General features: G+C 35.9%; 1 protein-coding gene across 1 annotated transcript; it reads right to left on the bottom strand.

Annotated features, from left to right (window-relative positions):
• Nucleotides 1-522: 522 nt before the first annotated feature.
• LOC121430471 (ornithine decarboxylase-like) lies at nucleotides 523-20,047 on the bottom strand. The gene is made up of 13 exons (XM_041627739.1): nucleotides 19,874-20,047; nucleotides 18,069-18,202; nucleotides 17,392-17,603; nucleotides 16,887-16,983; nucleotides 12,846-12,922; nucleotides 11,357-11,529; nucleotides 10,281-10,415; nucleotides 9,600-9,765; nucleotides 9,040-9,217; nucleotides 8,260-8,393; nucleotides 7,127-7,253; nucleotides 4,129-4,216; nucleotides 523-2,559 (listed from the first exon to the last, which is right to left on the bottom strand). Exons 3-13 carry the CDS (start codon nucleotides 17,497-17,499, stop codon nucleotides 2,361-2,363), a joined length of 1,482 nt encoding a protein of 493 aa, XP_041483673.1. The 5' UTR covers nucleotides 17,500-17,603; nucleotides 18,069-18,202; nucleotides 19,874-20,047; the 3' UTR covers nucleotides 523-2,360.
• Between the last annotated feature and the right edge of the window lie 1,121 nt (nucleotides 20,048-21,168).

Here is a 21,168-nt window from a genome sequence, read left to right as displayed (position 1 = left end):
AAACAGTTATATGCACATCCAGGTCGGTATGCAAATGAGGAACTGATGACATCACTCATTCACTATTTCTTTTGTATTTTATTATATGAAATATTTCTATTTTCTCGTCATTGTCATGTGAAATGAAGTTTCATTCCTCCCTTAACACGTGGAATTCCATTATTTTAACATTTTGTGCTTCAGGCAGCAAGGAGGTCCTAATCATCATATTCGTAAAAATTGAAATATAGTATATAATTCAAACAATAAAAACAAAAGAAATAGTGAGTGCGTGACATCATCGACTCTCTCATTTGGATGTAACTGGCTTGTTCATATAATTATTTTGTTAAAAATAAGCGATACTTTGAAATGTCATAACTTTCTTATTTTACATCTGATTTTGATGAAATTTTCAGCATTGTGCTTGTCTGATTTTTCTCTGTTGATTCAAATCAACATTTTTCTGAGGTGGACTTGACCTTTAATGTTCCTCACAATTTAGTTCTCACTGACTGATATTACACACTCACACACAAAATATCATTTGTGATAATAAGCCAACCATTTATTCCTGCTACAATGGAGTAAACTGTAAACCAAAAATAATTGTCTCTTAAATGAAAGAAAAATTTTAGATTAAAATTATCATAGAGCAGATAGCCACAAAATGAAACATTCCTGTAATACAAGGATATATATATTCAACCACTATATGTGCCAATCATGCAATACGAGAGTATAACCATGTTGCAGATAAATGAAATATATGGAGCCAAGAGCCAAGATTAGATATGTCAAGTTTGAAAGGCTTTCCAGTAGATAGAATTAAACTTTGATTCATATTGAATTGTCCCCTAAATGCTTCAACAATATGAGAGGAAATGGACTGTACTAACAATTTATGCTCTACTTTCATTAATACTTTTTTTTCTTACAAAGAACATACCAAAATAACCTAGAGAAAGGATTGAATAATAGCATTTAACTTTTAACATCAAATTCTCACAAATACATTGATAACGATATATATTCAACTAATCAAATATTACCTGTCATTCATAAAACTTGTTTAGTAATGCCTGGTTTCCAGTTCTGACCATTTAACATTCAGAACAGGACAGTGTACTCAATGCATAATACTGATCTCACTTAATTAATACTAAATTACTTTCAGAAAGAAAATTATACAACATGCCCTAAATAAAAGAAAAGCATACATAAGACATCAAACATGTCAATTTCAATTCCAATAATTCTGTTAATTTATAATTCATATGATTAGTAGTTGCTTATTTTTGTACACCAATGAAGAATCTTAGCATGAAATATAGCAGCATAGATGAAACTAAAGCAAATATCTCTTACTAGTAAAATCATTACAGGTAGGACTGTAAAAGAAAGCATCAATTCTCATTCATTGGTGGGAACATCAGACAAATAATTTTTCTCTTGAATTTTAAATGTTGTATATCCACAATACCATCATACATCAATAACCTGAAATAATCCTTTGAGGCTTAAGAATCATATAATATAAATGCTCATATCAAATACGTTTTGCTATTTTTAATAGAAAACATCAAAGAATCCTCCATCACAATTACTCGCAATCGGCAATTAATGCTAATTTGCAGATTGTCAAAAATAAGACCTGAAATTCTGTTTTGTTTGAGTTTTCATACGTGAAAAATGTGCCTTGCCTTCAATCCGGAATTTGAAAATTTCCAGAGAATCAAAAAAGATAAACGCGAGTAGGAGGCAATTTCTTTTTCTGGCACTTCATTGTTGATAGCATCCATTGTATATGACATATATTTTCTATTTTTTTTAAAAATCCACAAAAACGAAATCCAAATATAAATAAATTACAATACCAGTCCTACTGATGTAATATAACCAAGACACAACAAATTTATTTTAAGGTAAGCTGCTTCTTATTTTTCTACAGTACACCACAACAAATATAGTTCCAGTTGGTATATATACAGACACATAATTATAAAGGAAAGAACTGCTAAGTTACTAATGTTCAGAAAGAAAGGGGTTTTCAACATGTGTTACATGTATTGAAGCAAGTAACACATCTTGGCAATTACTCTCTTTAAGATCATATTGATATAGGCTAATAAAAGACAAAGGAACTTGATATGGAGGGATATAACGCACATCAATCAAGCATTCTTAAAGGAGCTAATCACAACTTAAACTACCATGGATATATATATATATATCACAGGAAAACAAGAAAGTATAAAGCATGACATTACAGAATAATATGACATTCTTTTGTTAAGGAAACCAACTGCTACCGATCAAGAATATCAGAGTGAGACTTAGGATCTTGGGTATCTGGATATGTTTTTGTTGTTGAGGAACTGTCAAATCTCTGCAGCGATCTCTCGGCAGGCGCCACCATCCACCAAACTGTAGATGTCATCGTAGGGTGGATCTGGGAGATCAACCAAGCAGCTGTTCTCATCAAAGAAGCCTCTTGGTGGTGATGTAGCCAGCTGAGTGAAGGAAGCCTTGCAGCTGTTACGTGGCTTAGGCTGGTCAGTGATGTGCTCTACGATGGACCTGGGGATATGGGAGAAACAGAAATTCATTTGACTAGAATGCCACAGATTGTCTTCTTGCATTCACATTGCTTGCAACAATAGCCAGATGCAGAGAAGACGCAAGTTACAGTCCAATCAACAGATGCCTTAAATGTTTTTTAATTGGCTAAGTTTCTTCATTAAAGGTCAATTCCATCCCGAAAAATGTTGATTTGAGTAAGTAGAGAAAAATCAAACTAGCATAACGCTGAAAATTTCATTAAAATCGGATGTAAAATAAGAAAGTTATGACATTTGAAAGATTCGTTTATTTTTCAAAAATCAGTCATATGCACAACTCAATAACATGAAAATGAGACAGTTGATGATGTCCCTCACTCACTATTTCTTTTCTTTTTTGTTTGAATTATACAATATTTCATTTTTTTACAGATTTGACAAGGCCCAACTTGACTGAACCTTATATCATTAAACAATGCTGATTCCACAAGTTCAGGGAGGAATTAATCAATGAGGAGAAAATTAAAATGTTTCCTTTTTCATATAATAAAATACGAAAGAAAAAGTGAGTGGATGACATCATCAGTCTCTTAATTTACATCCAACTTACAACCAGGATGTGAATATCAATAATTTGTGAAATTAAACGAAACTTTAAAATGTCACAAATTTCTTACTTTACATCCGATTTTGATGACATTTTCAGTATCATGCTTGTTGGATTTCTCTCTTATTATTCAAATCAACTTTTTGGGGGGGTGGACTTGTCCTTTAAATTAAAGCTTTAACAAAGAGAAACAAGTGTGAATAATCATCTTCCATTCCAAAAATTTGAAAGTTGTAGTGACTACTAATTACTAGTGAAAATTTGAGTTAAATATTTTGGCAATGTGCCCCCCCCCCCATTTTTCCTTCAAAATGTCGTTAAAACACTTCACATACAGATTCAATTTTTGTAAATTAGAAGATCATATCCTTGATTTTTCTGCCCATTCGACTCTCGATAAACAGGTTTTATAAGAAGATGGTATTACATATCACATTTTTATTTGGGTCAGGATCAATATCAAAATGAAATTCAATTAAAAAAAAATCATGCCAAATTTCATACCATCTACACCATAAAAGATTAAGGATGTACACATTTATATAATGTAGTACAAGTTAAATAGTGCCAGCTACACATTTTTGGGGATTTACCAAAACATAACAAGAGACTTTGAAACTCATGAGTAAAAAGCTGGCACTGAAAGATAATATGGAATTGAAACTGCTCAGATATCGCTTTCAAATAATCTGCATCAAAAACAAAAATTGCTATATTTGTGAGACCATATATTCTACTCTTGGTTTGTGGTGAATTTCCTTAGTATCTTCCAAATCATCTCAATTCATTGTAAATGACCTATGCAAGAGAGATCTACCCTAGTCTCCTCAGTGTGTGATACCATAACATGATTTTGTGATGTAGAGGATCTTGGGTGGAGGAATCTTGCATTGCTTTCACACATGAACAACACGAAACCTACATCCAACACAATGTAATTCATTCCAGAGTTTCAACATCAATGAGTTACACATTACTTACAGATATTCCTTGGATATGATGGAATATAAGATGGGTCGTTTGAAGCCATTGAATTCAGAGCTGGCACACATAGTATAGGCTCCCATGTCTGTAAGAAAGAAGAGGATAAAAAATATTAACTATACCTGATCAAATGACGTTTCATTAGGATTTTATCATATAATTCACGGGCTGCGGAACAGTTTTGAAAGTAGGGGGCTGACCATGCAAGAAATCACAATTAGATGGTAATTCTATCGTTTTTTGTACAAGGTTTTGGAAAAAAAAGGTAGGAACTCAGTTTTGGCCTCCCACATTTAAGTTTTTTTTTTTTGGTGTAAGTCTACCTAAAGGGGTTTTCACAATTGCTTGCGCGATCATTAGGTCACAATATATGTTACACACAATCACAGCAGTTGTAACCAGTCACACCACCAATTGTGAAAGGGGCTTTTTTTTTTTAAAGAGCCCCATGGATTTTTTTTCGGCCAGAATGAGAGTGAAATTGTTGATCAGGGTTGGATTGAACCATCATTTCATATTTCAGACGGCAATTCCTGGGTCATCACATCAACAATCATGGCAGTTCAGTGCTCAGAATCAAAGAAGATATCTCAATCTTCAGAGTCATTCTGACATTGTGAAACAAAGTGCAGCTACAGTTGTCCTCAAAATTATTCATACCCCTTGTGGAAAAACATTCTTTGGTAGATTCTTTACTTGTAAAAGCTATTATGATGTAACTTTCTTTGTATCTTTTGTCTGCTTGTTGCTATGCATGATTTGACATATGAGCTGGCAAGTCTTCATTAGCATAATAATAGATAGGGTCGAAAGTTATTTTTTGCACTTGTTCAGAATTATTCATACCCTTGCCAATACCTCAACAAAAATGTCCTTTTATGACAATGCGCATTATTTTCACTGTCTGGGAATGTGCTATTCTTTGTTCTATAGTTATTTCAAGATGTTCCAATGAATTAAATACCCTCTTTGTTAAACAAGCCATTAAACAATGATGGAAAATGGCATCTTTTTAAAAGGGTATAAATACAGGAAAGCATTCTGGTTATTCTCAGTCTCTGATAATCATGGCCAAGAAGAAGGAGCTCAGTGAGGACCTACGGCAACTTCTTGTGAATGCCCACATTGAGGGAAAAGGTTACAAGGCCATTTCAAAACAGTATGACGTACATGTGGCAACAGTCCAGAGCGTAATCAAGAAGCACAAGAGGTACAACACTGTGAAGAACCTTAGTGGGCGTGGCAGGAAGTGCAAGGTGTCCCCTAAACTTGCCAGGAAAATCTGCAGAGAGGTCAACAACAACCTCCGGACCACAACCAAGGCCCTACTTGAAATGCTTGACCGGTCAGGGACGAAGGTGTCCCGTCCACCATCGAGCGAGTCTTGCACAAAGGAGGTCTCCATGGACGCAGGCCTCGGAAGACACCGTTGCTCAGGAAGAAACACCGGAAGGCTCGACTGGCCTTTGCTAGAGGTCATCTGAAGCAAAATCCAAGCTTTTGGTCAACCATCCTGTGGTCTGATGAGACGAAGTTGGAGTTATTTGGCCATATGGATGTTGAATACGTCTGGAGGAAGAAAGGGGGAGCATACAATCCAAAGAACACTGTGCCAACTGTCAAGCATGGTGGTGGGCACATAATGCTATGGGGATGTTTCTCTTCCAGTGGCACAGGGAACCTCGCTAGAGTCAAAGGAATCATGAAAAAGGAGGATTACATCCAGATCCTTGATGATAACTTGAAGGAATCTGCCGAAAAACTCCAGCTTGGCCCCAACTGGAAGTACCAACAAGACAATGACCCAAAGCATACCGCCAAGCTGGTGAGGAAATGGTTCAAGGACCATGATGTCAACGTCCTAGAATGGCCAAGTCAGAGTCCTGACCTGAATCCGATCGAGAACTTGTGGCGAGACCTGAAAGTCAGTGATGGCTAGGAACCCGACCAACCTGACCCAGCTTGAGGCCTACGCCAAGGAAGAATGGGCCAAAATCCCGCAGGAGACGTGCAGGAAGCTTGTGGACACTTACAGGAATCGTCTAGAAGCAGTCGTAAAGAACAAAGGCTATGCTATTGACTATTAATGAAAGACATTGGACTCAGAAAACCTAGGGTATGAATAATTTTGAACATGACATTGTTTGAATATCTATGAATAAAATACCCCTGAAAAGAGAAATTTCTTGAATTGTGCATTGTTGTTATTCTTTCACTAGTAGGTCACACATAAATCTTAGAGAAACTTGATAAAATGCATTCATTTCATCACAAACATGAAAAATCACAAATATCAACAAGGGTATGAATAATTTTGAGGACAACTGTATATCTTAATTTAGTGATTGCACTGGCCCCATGGAAGACCAGCAACAAATATAGTTGCAGCTGAATATGGGCTACCAGCCATCATTTTATCTTGCTTGTATATACTGTTCATTTTTATTTGTACAATTGTATGTTTTTAATCTTACGGAAATAAAACTAAACAACAGTAGTGATCAGATTTGGTGAGAGGATATACCACATTGTTGTTCAATTCTCTACAAATATTGACAAACAACAATTAATGAATAAACTCACATTTGTGCTAATTTTGTTAAGAATTTGATTGATAAGCAGGTTTTAATACCTAAGAAAAAAATCTCTACAATACTTTTAGTCATACATTAAACCTTTTTCGCTTTGGATGCAAATTTTTTTCAACCTTTAAATTTGTATAAGTTTAGCTCGTCCTACTTGCATTCAATTTTCTTGTTACACAAATAAATTTAAAGTGTTGAAGTTTTTGTGAGGACACTCTAAAAAAATAACACCTGTATAAAAATACATTTTTAACCAATATTTCATACACACAGACCTACATTAGGACTACAGATCTGTTTCATTCAGGTTTATCTTAGAAAAGTCAAAATAACACTTGCTTTTCATAATCTATTTAAAAAAAATGTTCAGACTTCAACAAATAGGGGAAAATACAAAGAATAAAGTTTACCTTGAAAGATAAGCCATTCTCCAACTTCCAGCTCAGGCATGAGATGGTTCTCAATGATGCGATCCAAACCATCACAAGATGGCCCCCAGATACTGGTGGAGAACATCTGGACGTCCCCAACACGCTCCTAAAAAAGGTTTACCAAAGATAATGCATTCGTAGTTTTCAGTTAGGGAAAATCTATCTGATGTGTTTTATAGATGAAAACATTTCACAAAGATCCGAGATTGCTAGTCAAGCTGGCAATGGAATTAAATCAAGCAGATAGAAAGATTGATCCCTGAAATGGCCGTATGTAGTAGGAAAGGGTGGGGCATGCAAAAACTCCTTCAATGTCACTTATGAAAATGCAAAAATGTCCCCATGACAAGTTTGATTGCTTCACTACCTTGCTTCAAGTTTTTTCTTTAAAGTTTTACACATCTTCTCCCCCCCCCCCCCCCCCCCCCCGGAAAATTCTCTTAATTCCTAGTTGACATATATTATCACCAAGATACAATTGATGAAACCTTGCAAGAAATTTTTCAAAACTTTGTTCATTTTGTTGATCAGGGTTGGATTGAACCATCATTTCATATTTCAGACGGCAATTCCTGGGTCATCATTTCAACAGAACAAGTGGAACACCCAACCACTCTCGTCTTCATAACTGAATTCAACATGCTCGCAGTATGATGAATATGTGATTTTGAAATATAAAGCAATTTCTCTCCCTCTCTTTTAATATCTCTTTGTTGAATGTATAATTCAATAATCTGAAGCCACCAAATAGATAACATATAGGAAATTATTAATTGGTGTCCATGTCCATGTTAGTGGCCTTGGAAATTGTGAATGAATAAATGCTTTGTTGTCTTGGGGGTTCCATTACGTTTTCTATGGCAGCAATTGCTCCGATCTGAAATCTATGTGTTAAGCCAAACATAAAACCTAATTAACTCTACTCCATATCTTTATATTATTCTGAACCAAAAACACTATTACAATCCTAACTCTAACCCTATACCCGCTGAGATATGACGACAGGAGCAAATGTTGTGTCACCACTTGGGAAGGATGGGGGGGGGGAGCTGAATGAATGAATGAACAAAGGAGACACTGATGAAAGACTGTATGGATGACCGAATATTCACCTTTAGAAGGGTAGGTTCGACTTCAGCATGGTCAAAGAGAAGACAGTTGAATGAGCCGTAGACACCGTCATTGACGTAGTACATGAAGGCAGGCTCATCGCACTTAGAGGGAGCTATGGTGTTGGCCACAATATCTGTCAGTGAAACAAAAGACATTCCCATTATACTTGTGCAAATATTCTGTAAGGTATGGAAGACCGACCATGAATAAGTTGGGAACTTTGTTTCTGTTTGAAGTTAATATGACAAGTTGTCATGCTCTCAAATCATCATTGCTTGAGCAGTTTGCTATGTGAAGTAAGAATAGATAAATTAATGGCTGGATGCAGAATATGGTGAATATTTCATGGAATTGCCATTGTACTGGTGATGGATAATCAGGTTACGTAACTGGGATTTCAGGAATATAGTGATTAGTTCTGTTAGTAACTGCACACACACAAAAAAATTGCTTTAACTTAAAAAGTTGACCAGTATCAGGTTTAATTTTAATAAAATCTACACAAGAACAAATGACATGAATTACATCACTTGGACTTATAAGGAGTTGATTGTAATACACATCCAGACAATGACAGACATTACTCTAGGAAGAATGAAACTTATTATTGTATATCTACTACTAACATAGCAAAACCAGGCAGGCAATGAGATTTTGCAACATGTTTTAGCTATTTCTCTCTGCTATCCGAATGAAATTCTTCAACAAGAATAAACTTGCTCCCCCCCACCAAAAAAAGTCCCAACACACCCCGCCTCATTGTACCAATGGAAGCCTACCTTCGCTTTCGGGGACTTTGAAGGTTGGGACATCTCTAGCTACCATTCGCTTAGCAGTGATGTTGACAGCTAAAGTGAAGGCAGAGGCGACGTAGAAACGACCGGGCTCAGCAATCACACGCACTCCGCAACCTACGGGAAAGTTCTCCGCGAGGGCTTGGTTGATGACTGTCGCAAACTAATATATCAACAAGATACAATAACTAATTGAGCTTGACTCTAACTAAATGGAAGGAACTGATACAGCCTCAGTAAAAAATCAAAATTATCAGTCATTATCACTGTCCTTTTTTCCATCAAGTTCCTTATGGACTAGCTTCTGTTAATTTCATCTGATGGAGAGAATAACATTCTATCAGAGATTTAATTTTGAAATCTTCGAATTCTACGACATGATGATGGCCTGTAAACGGTCTCACACATATTTATATTTATATGTTTCTGATGAAATTTTGGAATGTCCTGTAGAAGTGGCATATATAAAAAAAAGAATTATGAGCCCATTGATAAGATCCCTATGAAATCTATTTGTCAAATTTAAAATCCAGTTGGCTACATACCTCCTCAAATTTGATTGGTGCCGAATCCTGGCCGGGGAATCCCCCTCCAATGTCAAGGAGGTTCATCTTAAAACCAAGGTCATTGCCAAAGTCAAAAAGCTCCTTGGAATTACGGATTGACTCAATGTAGGTCATGGGGTCGCGGCATCCACTGCCAACATGGAAGCTGTAATGGCAAAAACACACAAAACAAAAACAGAAGAAAAAATTCAATTTTCCATTTGTTTTCTTGTCTCTTCTAAGCATGCATGCTTGCTTTCAAATATTATTTCTTAGATGAAATTCCAGTCCAATGGTGTCTTTCATGAAATCCTTGATGTTGATTGGCTATTACTCATTGTCACCATGGTAACTTACATTAGATGGCAAAGTTAACAAAACAGTTTATTCTTTGTATTTGTAACAAGACCCTGAGCATTTTTTTTACCCCAAAAAAAATCAATGGAAATGTCAATGTCATAAGCACAAATCAGATTAGAATGTTAAAGACTTGCTGGGGAGATTCATTATGTTGTAAATACAATTTATCTCTTTCAACCCAGTAATTAAGATCGCATTGATCTATCTTATTCATTGGGCTAAAGCCATAAAGTGTATTAACAATATAATGAAATCAAATTATTCAATAGGTTGACAGCATAACATTGAATTCTGAGCAAGACTCTTCTCTGTCATTCTTACCTGATTCCAACGACATCAAGCTCCAAGTCTTGGGCGGTACGAAGCAGAGCGGGGGCATGACGAGGATGGCAGCCAAACTTGAGACCCAGTTGACATTGGGCAGTGGAATCATCAGTTAGGATACGAAGAACAAGCCTGTCCATGTCAGAACATAAAACAAGGTTCATTTCATGTGTTCAGGCAATAGGTTTACGTCTTGATTTTGATTAGCATTTCTGGATGTAAACAGCTTTCAAAAATGTTCTGTAGTCCTATGTAAAAATTGCTACATAAAAGAAATTTTGTTTGGCAGTTAAAAAAACAAGTAGATCAAATTGCGATTCCAGGAAAATGATTTCACAATTTTACTGTACCCGCCAAATACATTCGTAAGATATCAAACAACTGCCGGTTACGACTCTCGTCTTTCAATCAGAGGGACATGGGTTCCAATCCCAGCCATGACATGATTTCCTTCAGCAAGAAATTAACCCACATTGTGCTGCACTTAACCCAGGTGAGGTGAATGGGTACCCGGCAGGATTAATTCCTAGAATGCATTGAGTGCTAAAAGGCAGCGCAAGCTAAATTTGGGGCAATAACAAAGCACCTCGGAATAAATAACATCTACATGTAGATAGAGGGCGCTATATGAATGCCTATTATTATAACAATTTGGGGGTATGTGCGATACTCATATCTATGACTGTATTCAAAACATTTAAATACCATTTAAAAAACACACAAGAGGGGGTTGTAACATGCTCGGCATGAGTTTTGAATCAACTCCCTGCATACAGTTGTTGGAGCTGGACAAAGATACGGTAGTGCCACTGCAATTGCTTCATCAAGGACATTACATTGAAGGACGCATCCCCTTTCTACATAAACATGCTTGCTCCAGATATAAATTTGTACATAGGAACGGCTGCGATACAAGCAACTTTCGCTTGTAATTAAAAATATTTGCCGGTTTTTATACCCGTTGCACCAAAATATTAACCCGTCGACCTCAAGCGTTAACAAGCGTTAACAGTAACAGTGTTGAGCCCTGGGAGCCTACTTTACACACTGATGGTAAATTACGTAATACTTACTTGGCATCAGGGAAGACCTTCTTGACCTTGAGCAGCTCTGCTTCGTTGTCAAAGGTCATAAGACGCACATCATTCTCGGCTGCGTACTTGAGATGGGATCGTTGTTTGCAGGGGTTGGCAAAGATGATCCGGGAAGGAGACACACCAATCTTGAGTATCTCCTGGATTTCAGTCTGTAGGAATAAGATGATAGGGATAAAGGTCAGAGGATTTCATTTTTCATTTATTTCCACAAAATTAAAATATATACAAAGCAATGTAAAAATATATTTTAAAATAGTGGTGGACCAAATGAAAGCTCATCAGGCTTGTTCGGATAGCCTAAAATAACATTCATAAGCGCACATAGTACGTAATACATAATACAGGGGTTCCTCCCAATTGTTTGAAAATGGCTGGAAATTTGCTAGACATGGCTTTAAATGGGTAGGAACCATTGCTTAGGGCCATAAAATATTTATAGTTTCGCATTGTTGAAAATGGATGGAAATGAAATATCTATTACATTCTGCAGGATAAATAGAATACGGGTGATGGTTCCACCTTTCATTATACACGGTCTACATCATCAGGTCTGGCCAGTGCCAATTACACACAGAGAAACAGGAAAAAATTCTACATGTTTTGTGCATAACGTTACGGCCCGAGTGCATGATCTATTGTTGATAACAAGGAAGTAAAAAAAATTGCTTGCAAGAAACAAATAAATTCTTCAAAGCAGCAATGTGACGGAAAGTACAAAATCACCTTTATAATAATTTTTTTTCAAATATTCTTGGCAAACTTAACACAATGATTCTCATTTCAGATGTATCAACATTCAATTTTGAAATGTAAAATGCTGATTGGGAAGAAGTGATTAAGGCCAGCTTTAAAACAAATTTATATTAAAGTCTCTGAATTCACTTAGAGTAGTATCATCGAAGATCAAGAGCACTGATGCATATCACCTGTATATTTGATTCTAGACTACATTTGTTGTAAATACCGTAAATCTTCTTTCAGCTAAAATCCAATAGCTTTAAAACTTAACCCAAGATGATGAGCATATAATATATAATTCAGTTACTTCATAATCATCAGTAATTAGTTTTCAGGACAATAACATCAGATTTTCAAAGCTTTTATAGAGCTAGATTTGTGAGGGCTCTAAATTCCCTGACAGACAGTTTCATAACAGTAGTTACGTTTTACTTTCATCTCTCGTCATAATTTATCTCTTTCAGCCCCCCCCCATACCATTACCATTTACATGTACTAGTGTCATCAATATCATTGTATAACTTGTCTGTTTCACCCCCCCCCCCCCTTTACCATTAATATTTACCAAAATCATCTATGTCATTATACAATTAATTTGTCTTTTGACCCCCCCCCCCCACTCTTAATAAATGCTCGTTCATTTGAGAAACAAAAACCCATCAAAATCCAGTGTTATGAATAATGCAGGTAGGGATGTTTATCAGAATTGTCTATCTGATTGGCATACCTTGCTGGCACAGTCAAAGCCAATGTTTAAGCCTGCAAGAAGCTTCAGAACATGAGCATCTGGGTTGCATTTCACAGCTGTTATGGAAAGAAAAGATAGAAATTTATGGAATCGGCCGGGTTTTTTTTTAAATTTAAAACGGTTTAATTCAACAAGGGTGTCTACAGCGGCTGAAAAGCCAGATTGCATTACCCTTTACAATCATTTACATAAAAATACAATCAATATCAAACAAAAAACAACTCAATTTACACAAATTCTACATCATAAATACACTTATAATATCACAATATAAATTAAATGAGACATTGATACTGACAGTATGCATTTGTTGTAATATGTTGTAAAAATATTCTAACAGATTAATCAAAAATTCACATCTAAACGGCAAGATTCATTTTTTTTGTAGCAATGTAATGCATAGATGCAAAATCCCCCCATGCATGATTTGTGGTGGCCATTCTTTCTACAGTTCCCCCACGATATGTCACAATATTCAAGATCATTCAGAAAAAAATCAATATTCTAACTATAGCAGAATAATGATATTTGCTTGTACTGCATAATTGCTTGTTATCCTGAAAAAGTAGCCCTTAAATTGAGAGAAATAGCCCTTCAAAAATCCACTCACCCCAATATGGCTAAAAAGATCACCCCTAAAAACATAACAAATATACATTTCCTACCCTGTTCACATTTTTTCTTCCAATTGTTTTTTTTTCCATACGAACAAGAAAAATATTCAGAACATACTGTACATCAAAATTTATAACTTTTTAAACTAATGTCTTTAAGTATTCAGTAAATTCCCCCAAAGTGATGGTCACTGTTCTACTTTATCACTAAATAAAGAAAATGCGTATGTCCCTAACTAATGTTTTTCAGTGATGTATTTTGTAAATTTACATGGAAATCAATGAAGCTTTGATTCCAGTCACATATGAAAATTGGGTATTTCCCTCCCCCCCCCCCCCCACCTTGCTTTACACATGTACATGTAAATCCCTTTAATATCAAGGATGGAATGATTTGAAAATGTCAAGGATACAATTTGTGTTTCCAGCTTTCAGATATCACTAAAAATTGTAAAGATTTCAAGGGCCCTTTAACAATAAATATAATTTAAGAGAGATTGCGATAAACATTTTTCAAATTTTGACAAAGCCACAAAGGATCAACAGAAAAAAAATTGGAATGTTAGAAATAGAAACTCCAATATAATTCACAATGTGAATTTCACAATTTCACATAATTCACTGTAATACTAAACTATTTGACAGGTGCTAGGACTACAGGAAGTTTCAAAAGATCTTGCACAATACTTTGTTCATGCTTGAGAGAACAACAAACATCAACCCAATTTTTTCTCAAGCTATGAAGCTCTCAGTGAAATTCTAACTTATTGGCTTGAATAGGTACTTACTTTCTGAGGTAAAAGTTATATTACTTTAAAAAAATTAGATTCTCTTTCCAAACTAATAGAAAATATAAACATGCTAACTAGCTGACATTTTATTCTTGCAGTCAGCAATGGGATCGGAAATGCATACATGTAAACCAAATTGTCATTTCTTCCTTTTCTTGCAGAAAACAGACCAAGGCGCTGTTGCATAAAAGTTACTCCATGTATTCCAGTCCATGTTGCCATCCAATGCCCTGATACCCTTGATTCTGATTGGCTGTTTAGCATTGTTATCGTGACAATTACCACTGGATGGCAAAGTTACTATAATAGTAACTTTTATGCAATGGGGCCTTAGTAGGGTATGTAACGTACATGTATAATTTATGATACCTGCAACTTTGTAAACATAGTCATAAAATCAAGCAAGCAAAGAAATTCTAATTTGTAAAGAAAACAAGCATAGCATATGATGGTACTGTCATGTCAACCCTAGAGTGTGTATAAAAAGAATTGTGGTCATGTACATGTACATGTAGGCAGTAGAGTGTAATATAACATAGCAGAAATACATTTCAATGCATTGGACACAGTTTTACAACCAATGCTCAGTGTGAAGAAAAACTAATAAAATGCACCTGGTACAAAAATGTAGCATCGCTGAAATATTTCTTAATTACCTGGCAGCAATGCCCTGCATACATATATTGCTCATTCTCTCAGCAATTACAAATATTCTACGGAAGAATACCGCAATCATTTTTAACACATATCTTATTATCTACCAGTACACAAACTAATTGAGTGATTGCGGAATTTCATTGGATTCTGTTCAAACTCATTTTGATTGAGACAGTTACAACTGAAATGATTCATTTACATGTTATTTCATTTCAGATTCCATGTAGTTAATAGGCTTGGGCATCAGAGTCTAGTAATCAAGTCTACCTGAAGTTGACCCCCATTCTTTCAACGGCAGAGCTGCCCACCTGAACAAGAACATTTCAGTATTTTCAAGGCTGAAAATGAGTACATGTATTTTGGTGAGGAAATTAGTATTTTCACTGGAATACCATAGAACACATATACAGAAACTTGAGAAATCAGTGTTTTGCATGAAAGTGATGAAACCATCAGTATTCTCTATTTTTGAAGGGGCTGCAGTAGCAGACTTCTCTGAAAGGACCCTGGTCTGGCCCCTCTTTATACAGTATCTTTCGATCACAGAATCATCCCCTCCCTTCACAGATTAAGTTTCGGTAACAAAAAGAAAACCAAATGTTGATTTGAGAAACAAGAAAAATATGAGGGGTTATGGAAGAGGGGAAAAGAGAGAGGGATATTAAAGGAAACCAAAACCCAAGAAGAGAAGCAATCTTATTGGAAAGAGTAAAATGAGAGGAACAATTTTAAAAAAGTTTCATCAAAATCGGTTATGAAATAAGCAAGTTATGGGCGAAAAGTCTTGTTGTACTTTCTATGTGGATCCTCAAATTGGCAAACGTGCTTTAAAATGGCTGATTTTGTGGACAACTCTCCATTTGTTTTGTACACATATTTTCAGATTTTCCCCTTTATTTTACATATTTCACATTATCTCCTCCTGACCTTGACATATGTGGTGTGATTTATATTTTCCCATGACATATGTTGTGCTCAGAAGGAGGCAAGATGAAATTTGAAAGATGAGGAAAATCTGAAAATTTGTGTACAAAACAAATGGACAGTTGTCCACAAAATCAGCCATTTTGAAGCACGTTTGCCAATTTGAGGATCCACATAGAAAGTACAAGACTTTTTAATTGTCCATAACTTTCTTATTTCATAACCGATTTTGATGAAACTTTTTTTTAATTGTTCCTCTCAATTTACTCTTTCCAATAAGATTGCTTCTCTTCTTGGCTTGTGGTTTCCTTTAAAGGAAAGTTCACGCCGAGGTTAAGTTTGTTGTAAAAATACCAGAAAAAAAAATTTATACAGGTGTACTGTAAGGAAAATTCATCAAAGATTTTGATATGTGTCATGACCAAGCAGCGCCCCACATGTTATGCAACATGAATAAAATGAATACCAAATTTGTAATGCTTGATGGTGCAAAATTTCCTTTTTCTTTCAGGAGCGGGTGTGAAATAATTTGTCTGTTGATATAGCAAAGCTACAATAAAAGCAATTTTCATTTTTTAAGAAGATGAAATTGAATTTTCACCACATATCATCTGGGGAAGCTGCCCATATATGACGTCACAAATAAAAAGTTTGAAATTCTAATAACTGTTTTATTTTTGATGGGTATTCCTTCCTAACCCTTATTTTTCTGCTATTTTTACAATAAACTTTTTGTCAGGGTAAACTTCCCCTTTAATCATGCTAGTGTACACATTCGCTCCATGCACTATATGGACACAAGCCACATGACAAGAGCTACACTGTAGGTATGTAGTCTGTTAAATTCACTTGTTTGTTCAGTACCAGCAGACTCAACTCATCTCAGAACTGAAACCAGGGGGTCAGAACTGATGTCAATTCTGGGAATGTAGGAGAGATATCAATTTTTACTACAACAAATATTTTACAAAGACAGAACCCCTAAAAAGACTCTTCTATGTCTTTCATATTCAAAGTTTTTATCTTCAGCTTACCATAATGGGGCTCCACTCTTGGCAGATTTCGGAGCCACTTGCGATGCTTCTGGATGATGTCCCCAAGGTCTCCAATGAAAAAAGCATCATCAGCATCCTGACAATGACAATAGAGTGTTACAATAGCTTTATTAATTCCTCAGGCCTAAATGAGGCCCAAAATCAGAGAGGGATAGGTTATGCAGTTAAGTAAATGCCATGTCAGGTCTCAAATCACATGTAAGAATTCAAACACTAGATTACCACAGGGCACTAATATGCCACAGGAAAGAGAGCACTTATTTTGGCCTCAAGTAGACCTACAAACATTTAGATGGTCATCAAGGCCATTCTGGGGACATCAGAGACCTTTCATGTTATTCAAATTAAAATTCACATTCATTTAGGCTTTAAGAAATAATCATCAAAAAGTCTGAGGACTAATAATGTGAGTTCAAAATTACAAAGAACAGATAAATGAATATATAAAATACACGATCCTTAAGTTATTTCATTTTCAACATACCTCTCTCATCGTGGGATCGTTGATCTTAGATACAATGATATCCTTGAGAGTCATTTCTGAGCTGTCAAACAGCTCGGTTTTCAGGCTTTTAGCATTAAGTTGTTCCATTATGGTAACAGAGTTCCTTTAAGAATGCTTGAGCAAAGAGATAGATAAAATAGTCCACAAATCGAGGCCAAAGTCAAGGGATATGCTAGGAAATTCGAAGAAGGCTGTAAGGAAAGATGCATAAAGAAATAGACATTGTGAATAATTTGTGCCACATTTGGAATAGTATTATTCTCATAAGAAATGACTGAAATTGAATAGCACACATAGATTACCCTTAATTTCCCTCATGTTAAATACATGCATAAAATAATAAACACATGTATAGAAAAGATTCTAATCACACTTGAGGTATGATTTTTGATAGATGCCATTCCAACAATAAACAAACAATGAACAAAATATGTGAATGTATTCCTAGTTTTCCAACATTATTTAGAAAAGGTGTATAGTTTCACTGTATCATTCATATCTGTCTAAGCACAAATGAGAAGTTCAAATTTTGGCTTTGTATCACAAATAAGAACAAGGGATTGTAATTGATCTCATTGCTGCACCATATATTGTATGCCATAGAGCGTTTGACTGCTCTATGATACATGAGTGAATGGAATACAAAGTGTACTCACATAGCAAACTGGAACCAGATTGAACCCAGTAAATATCAGCTAGGCTCCCACTCGGGTTCGAAGTTAACGTCTAACTGGTCTCGGTAAAGTGCGCCGCCAGGCTCAGTGCTCCAGTACTTGTTACAATGCCCACCCTGAAATAACAACGTATATTATCATAATTCATTAATTGGCAAAATGAAAATCACATTAAGAATGCAAACACTTCAAAGATCAAAGAATGAACAATACTTTAGAGATAAAATAAATCCAGATTGACCAATGGAATTTCACAGGCAGTAATAATGAACTGAATAACTGACAATCCTGCCCCACTTCGAGTGGGGCAATGAATGAATACATAAATTTAAATATGCAATTTTAAGATCTGACTAATTTTGAAAAAAAAACCTGCAACTTCCTAGACAATATTATATTGAAAATTAATAAGTTTTGATGTCCTATAACGTTGGCGAAGAATAGGAAATAAGATGGCAGCATAAACATTGGGCAAGTCTCTTCCGTCTTTTCACAATATTTTTCAATTTTTTTTATGAATTCTTGTTTAAAAATAACGAGAGCGGAGAAATGTCGAGAATGAAGTTTTATCCCATGTACATGATTTAGGGCTAGATCTTTTAAGGAAAGTAGAAATCTCGGGGTTTTGGCGGCCTACACGCATGTTAAAATATACGAATACCTGGCTTTGAGAGTAACCTTACGTCAGTAAATGATTTTTACTCTCTAGAAGCCGCCTGGCTAGGTGTGAGTGGTCACAAATAAAAAGATCTGAAAAAAGCTGAAGAGTGTTGAAAAACTCTGAAATAGAAAGAGCCCCCATACTTTTTTTAGAGAAAAGCCAAAAATAAGCTGAAATTAAGCTAAAAATAAACCCCCCAAAAAATCTGAAATCAGTTAAAAATATGATCTCTCACGCCAGTGATATTTATACATGTAGGTCTAACACAGTCAGTAACAAAAAGCTTAGCCCAAGTTCAGCTTCATCATAAGCTAATTGGGCTCAAACAGAAATCAAGTGGAAAATTGACAACTTTTGTTGCATGAAAATAATTAATTTTTAATTATTTAATTTTTTTTTTAGATCAAATGTTTCATCAATAGACCTAGTCTAGATAGACATGATAGATCTAAGTTTACACAATTTTTTTTAAAATCCAAACACATGACATGACCTGAATGAAAGAATGACTTTTCTTCATTCTTAGTACCCAAAACATGATTTTCGTCAATATTTAGATTAGAGCAGCAATGGCATGATAAAAAGAGGTGTTTTCATCCCCCACCAAGCTCATTAACAATTCAAAAACCATTTAGTCATGAATATCACTTGGATTAAAGCTACTTTTTGAGGGCTAGCAGTAGCAGTCTGACTCTGACTGCATGTGGCCCGGCGAATCATTTCCGATTTCCCAATCCCATTGCCATACATGTATGCCCGCACAACACGTGAATATAAATAGTTCCGGTCGCAGATGTCGGCGAATCAGGGCCCACAAAGCACGATAAAAAATGTAATTTAAGGCAACCAATTTCATTATTTCAATAACTTATAACATCTAAATACCATTAAGGGTTCTTTGTTTCATAAAATCTGAAAATTCATTAAATAATTGCTTGAGAAGAAACATTTTTTTTGACGTCTCTCAAAGGCAATAAGGCCAACCACCAACCACGCACAGTCAATACATAAGTATGATACCGTACGGTATAGTGCAATGCCTAACGAGGCGAGTTTCGTTTGGCTCGCCTCGTCCTCACCCCAAATAAGTTAGAAAAACACACAAAATCAGAAATAATATACTCACCTGGACTGACAGTTCAGTCGAACGAACACGGGAATTCTTAAACGACGGAATTTTGGCGAATTATAGGGACAACCACAGATGAAAAAATGACGGACATTTGGCTTGATGACAAGCCGAGATTTCTCTCATTCCTGTTTCAACGAACACGAAAATTTGAGTGCGCATAAATTGCAGCTCTGCGCGCGCTGTACATGTAATGACTGCGTACGTACTACACGTACTAGCGCGCGGCGATCGACAGCGAGAAATCGAAAGGGGCAGATCATCCTTTTTTTTCATAAAGCGGAATGGGGATGTGAAGGGCTGAAGTCTACCACCACACAGGAGGAATTGAGGCATAGGGCACAGATCTAAGGCATATCCATAATTCGCTATGACAGTCTTCAAAGCTCATATCAATAGCTTGTTGATTTGTTTGATTTGTATACTGTGATTTATTTTTTGATCAATAAAGATTGAAAGAAAAAAATCACAAAAGATCTACAGCTATTCATAGCCGGGGAGGGGGGGGGGGGCACTTAAGTTGACGAGTGGATACCATCTATTTCACTATAAAGCGGGTAGGAAAGCTACATGTTAAGGGTCAAATTTTCGAAGATGATTGACAAAATTAAAAAGGATATGTCCTTTTTGCCCCAACAGTATATACGTGTTTTTTAGAGTCCGATTTGCGTGAGGTGTGGAAGGTGGGGCCGTAAAAACCAAAAAAAGGTAAAGGTAAAATCGACGACCGATCGACGGACCTGTACAATATTCCTGTACTTGATGCTTAGGGGTTCATTTCAGGGAATACTTGCCAAGAGTATCGTTTTGTTTCCAATACATTTTAAGGGTAGGGCTTCACACGCCAATTGTTAAGGGGTGCATTTTCAGAATAAGGAAAATACGTTTTAGGGTTTTCGAGACCTCATGGTCGTGCATGGTATCCACTCGTCAATGGAAGTGCCCCCCCCCCATCCCTGGATTCATAGATCACAATCCCAACTTGGATTCAATATAAAGGTCGCTAACCACTGTATAGGACTACGTTTTCACACAAAAAAATGAATGAGGGTCACTTGTCATCCCAATAGAAAAGCGTCCGCCTAAATTTCATAAAGAAAACGACGTCCCCGTTTACACGACCGTCTCAGTCTCTAGCTTAGTCTTTTCGAAATCCAAGCCGGAATCCAAACTAAAAAACTATTTTGAATTTTATTTTTTTTAAGTTGCGATCGAGCGGGCAAAAGTTCTCACATTTTCATTACGAAAATTCAATTGTGGGATATATTTTGACATAATATTTCGAAAATCAT

The sequence above is a fragment of the Lytechinus variegatus genome, chromosome 17, assembly GCF_018143015.1.
Source record: "Lytechinus variegatus isolate NC3 chromosome 17, Lvar_3.0, whole genome shotgun sequence".
Classification (NCBI taxonomy): domain Eukaryota; kingdom Metazoa; phylum Echinodermata; class Echinoidea; order Temnopleuroida; family Toxopneustidae; genus Lytechinus; species Lytechinus variegatus.
Note: the sequence above shows the minus strand (reverse complement) of the source record. Positions and strands in the feature narration are given on the sequence as shown.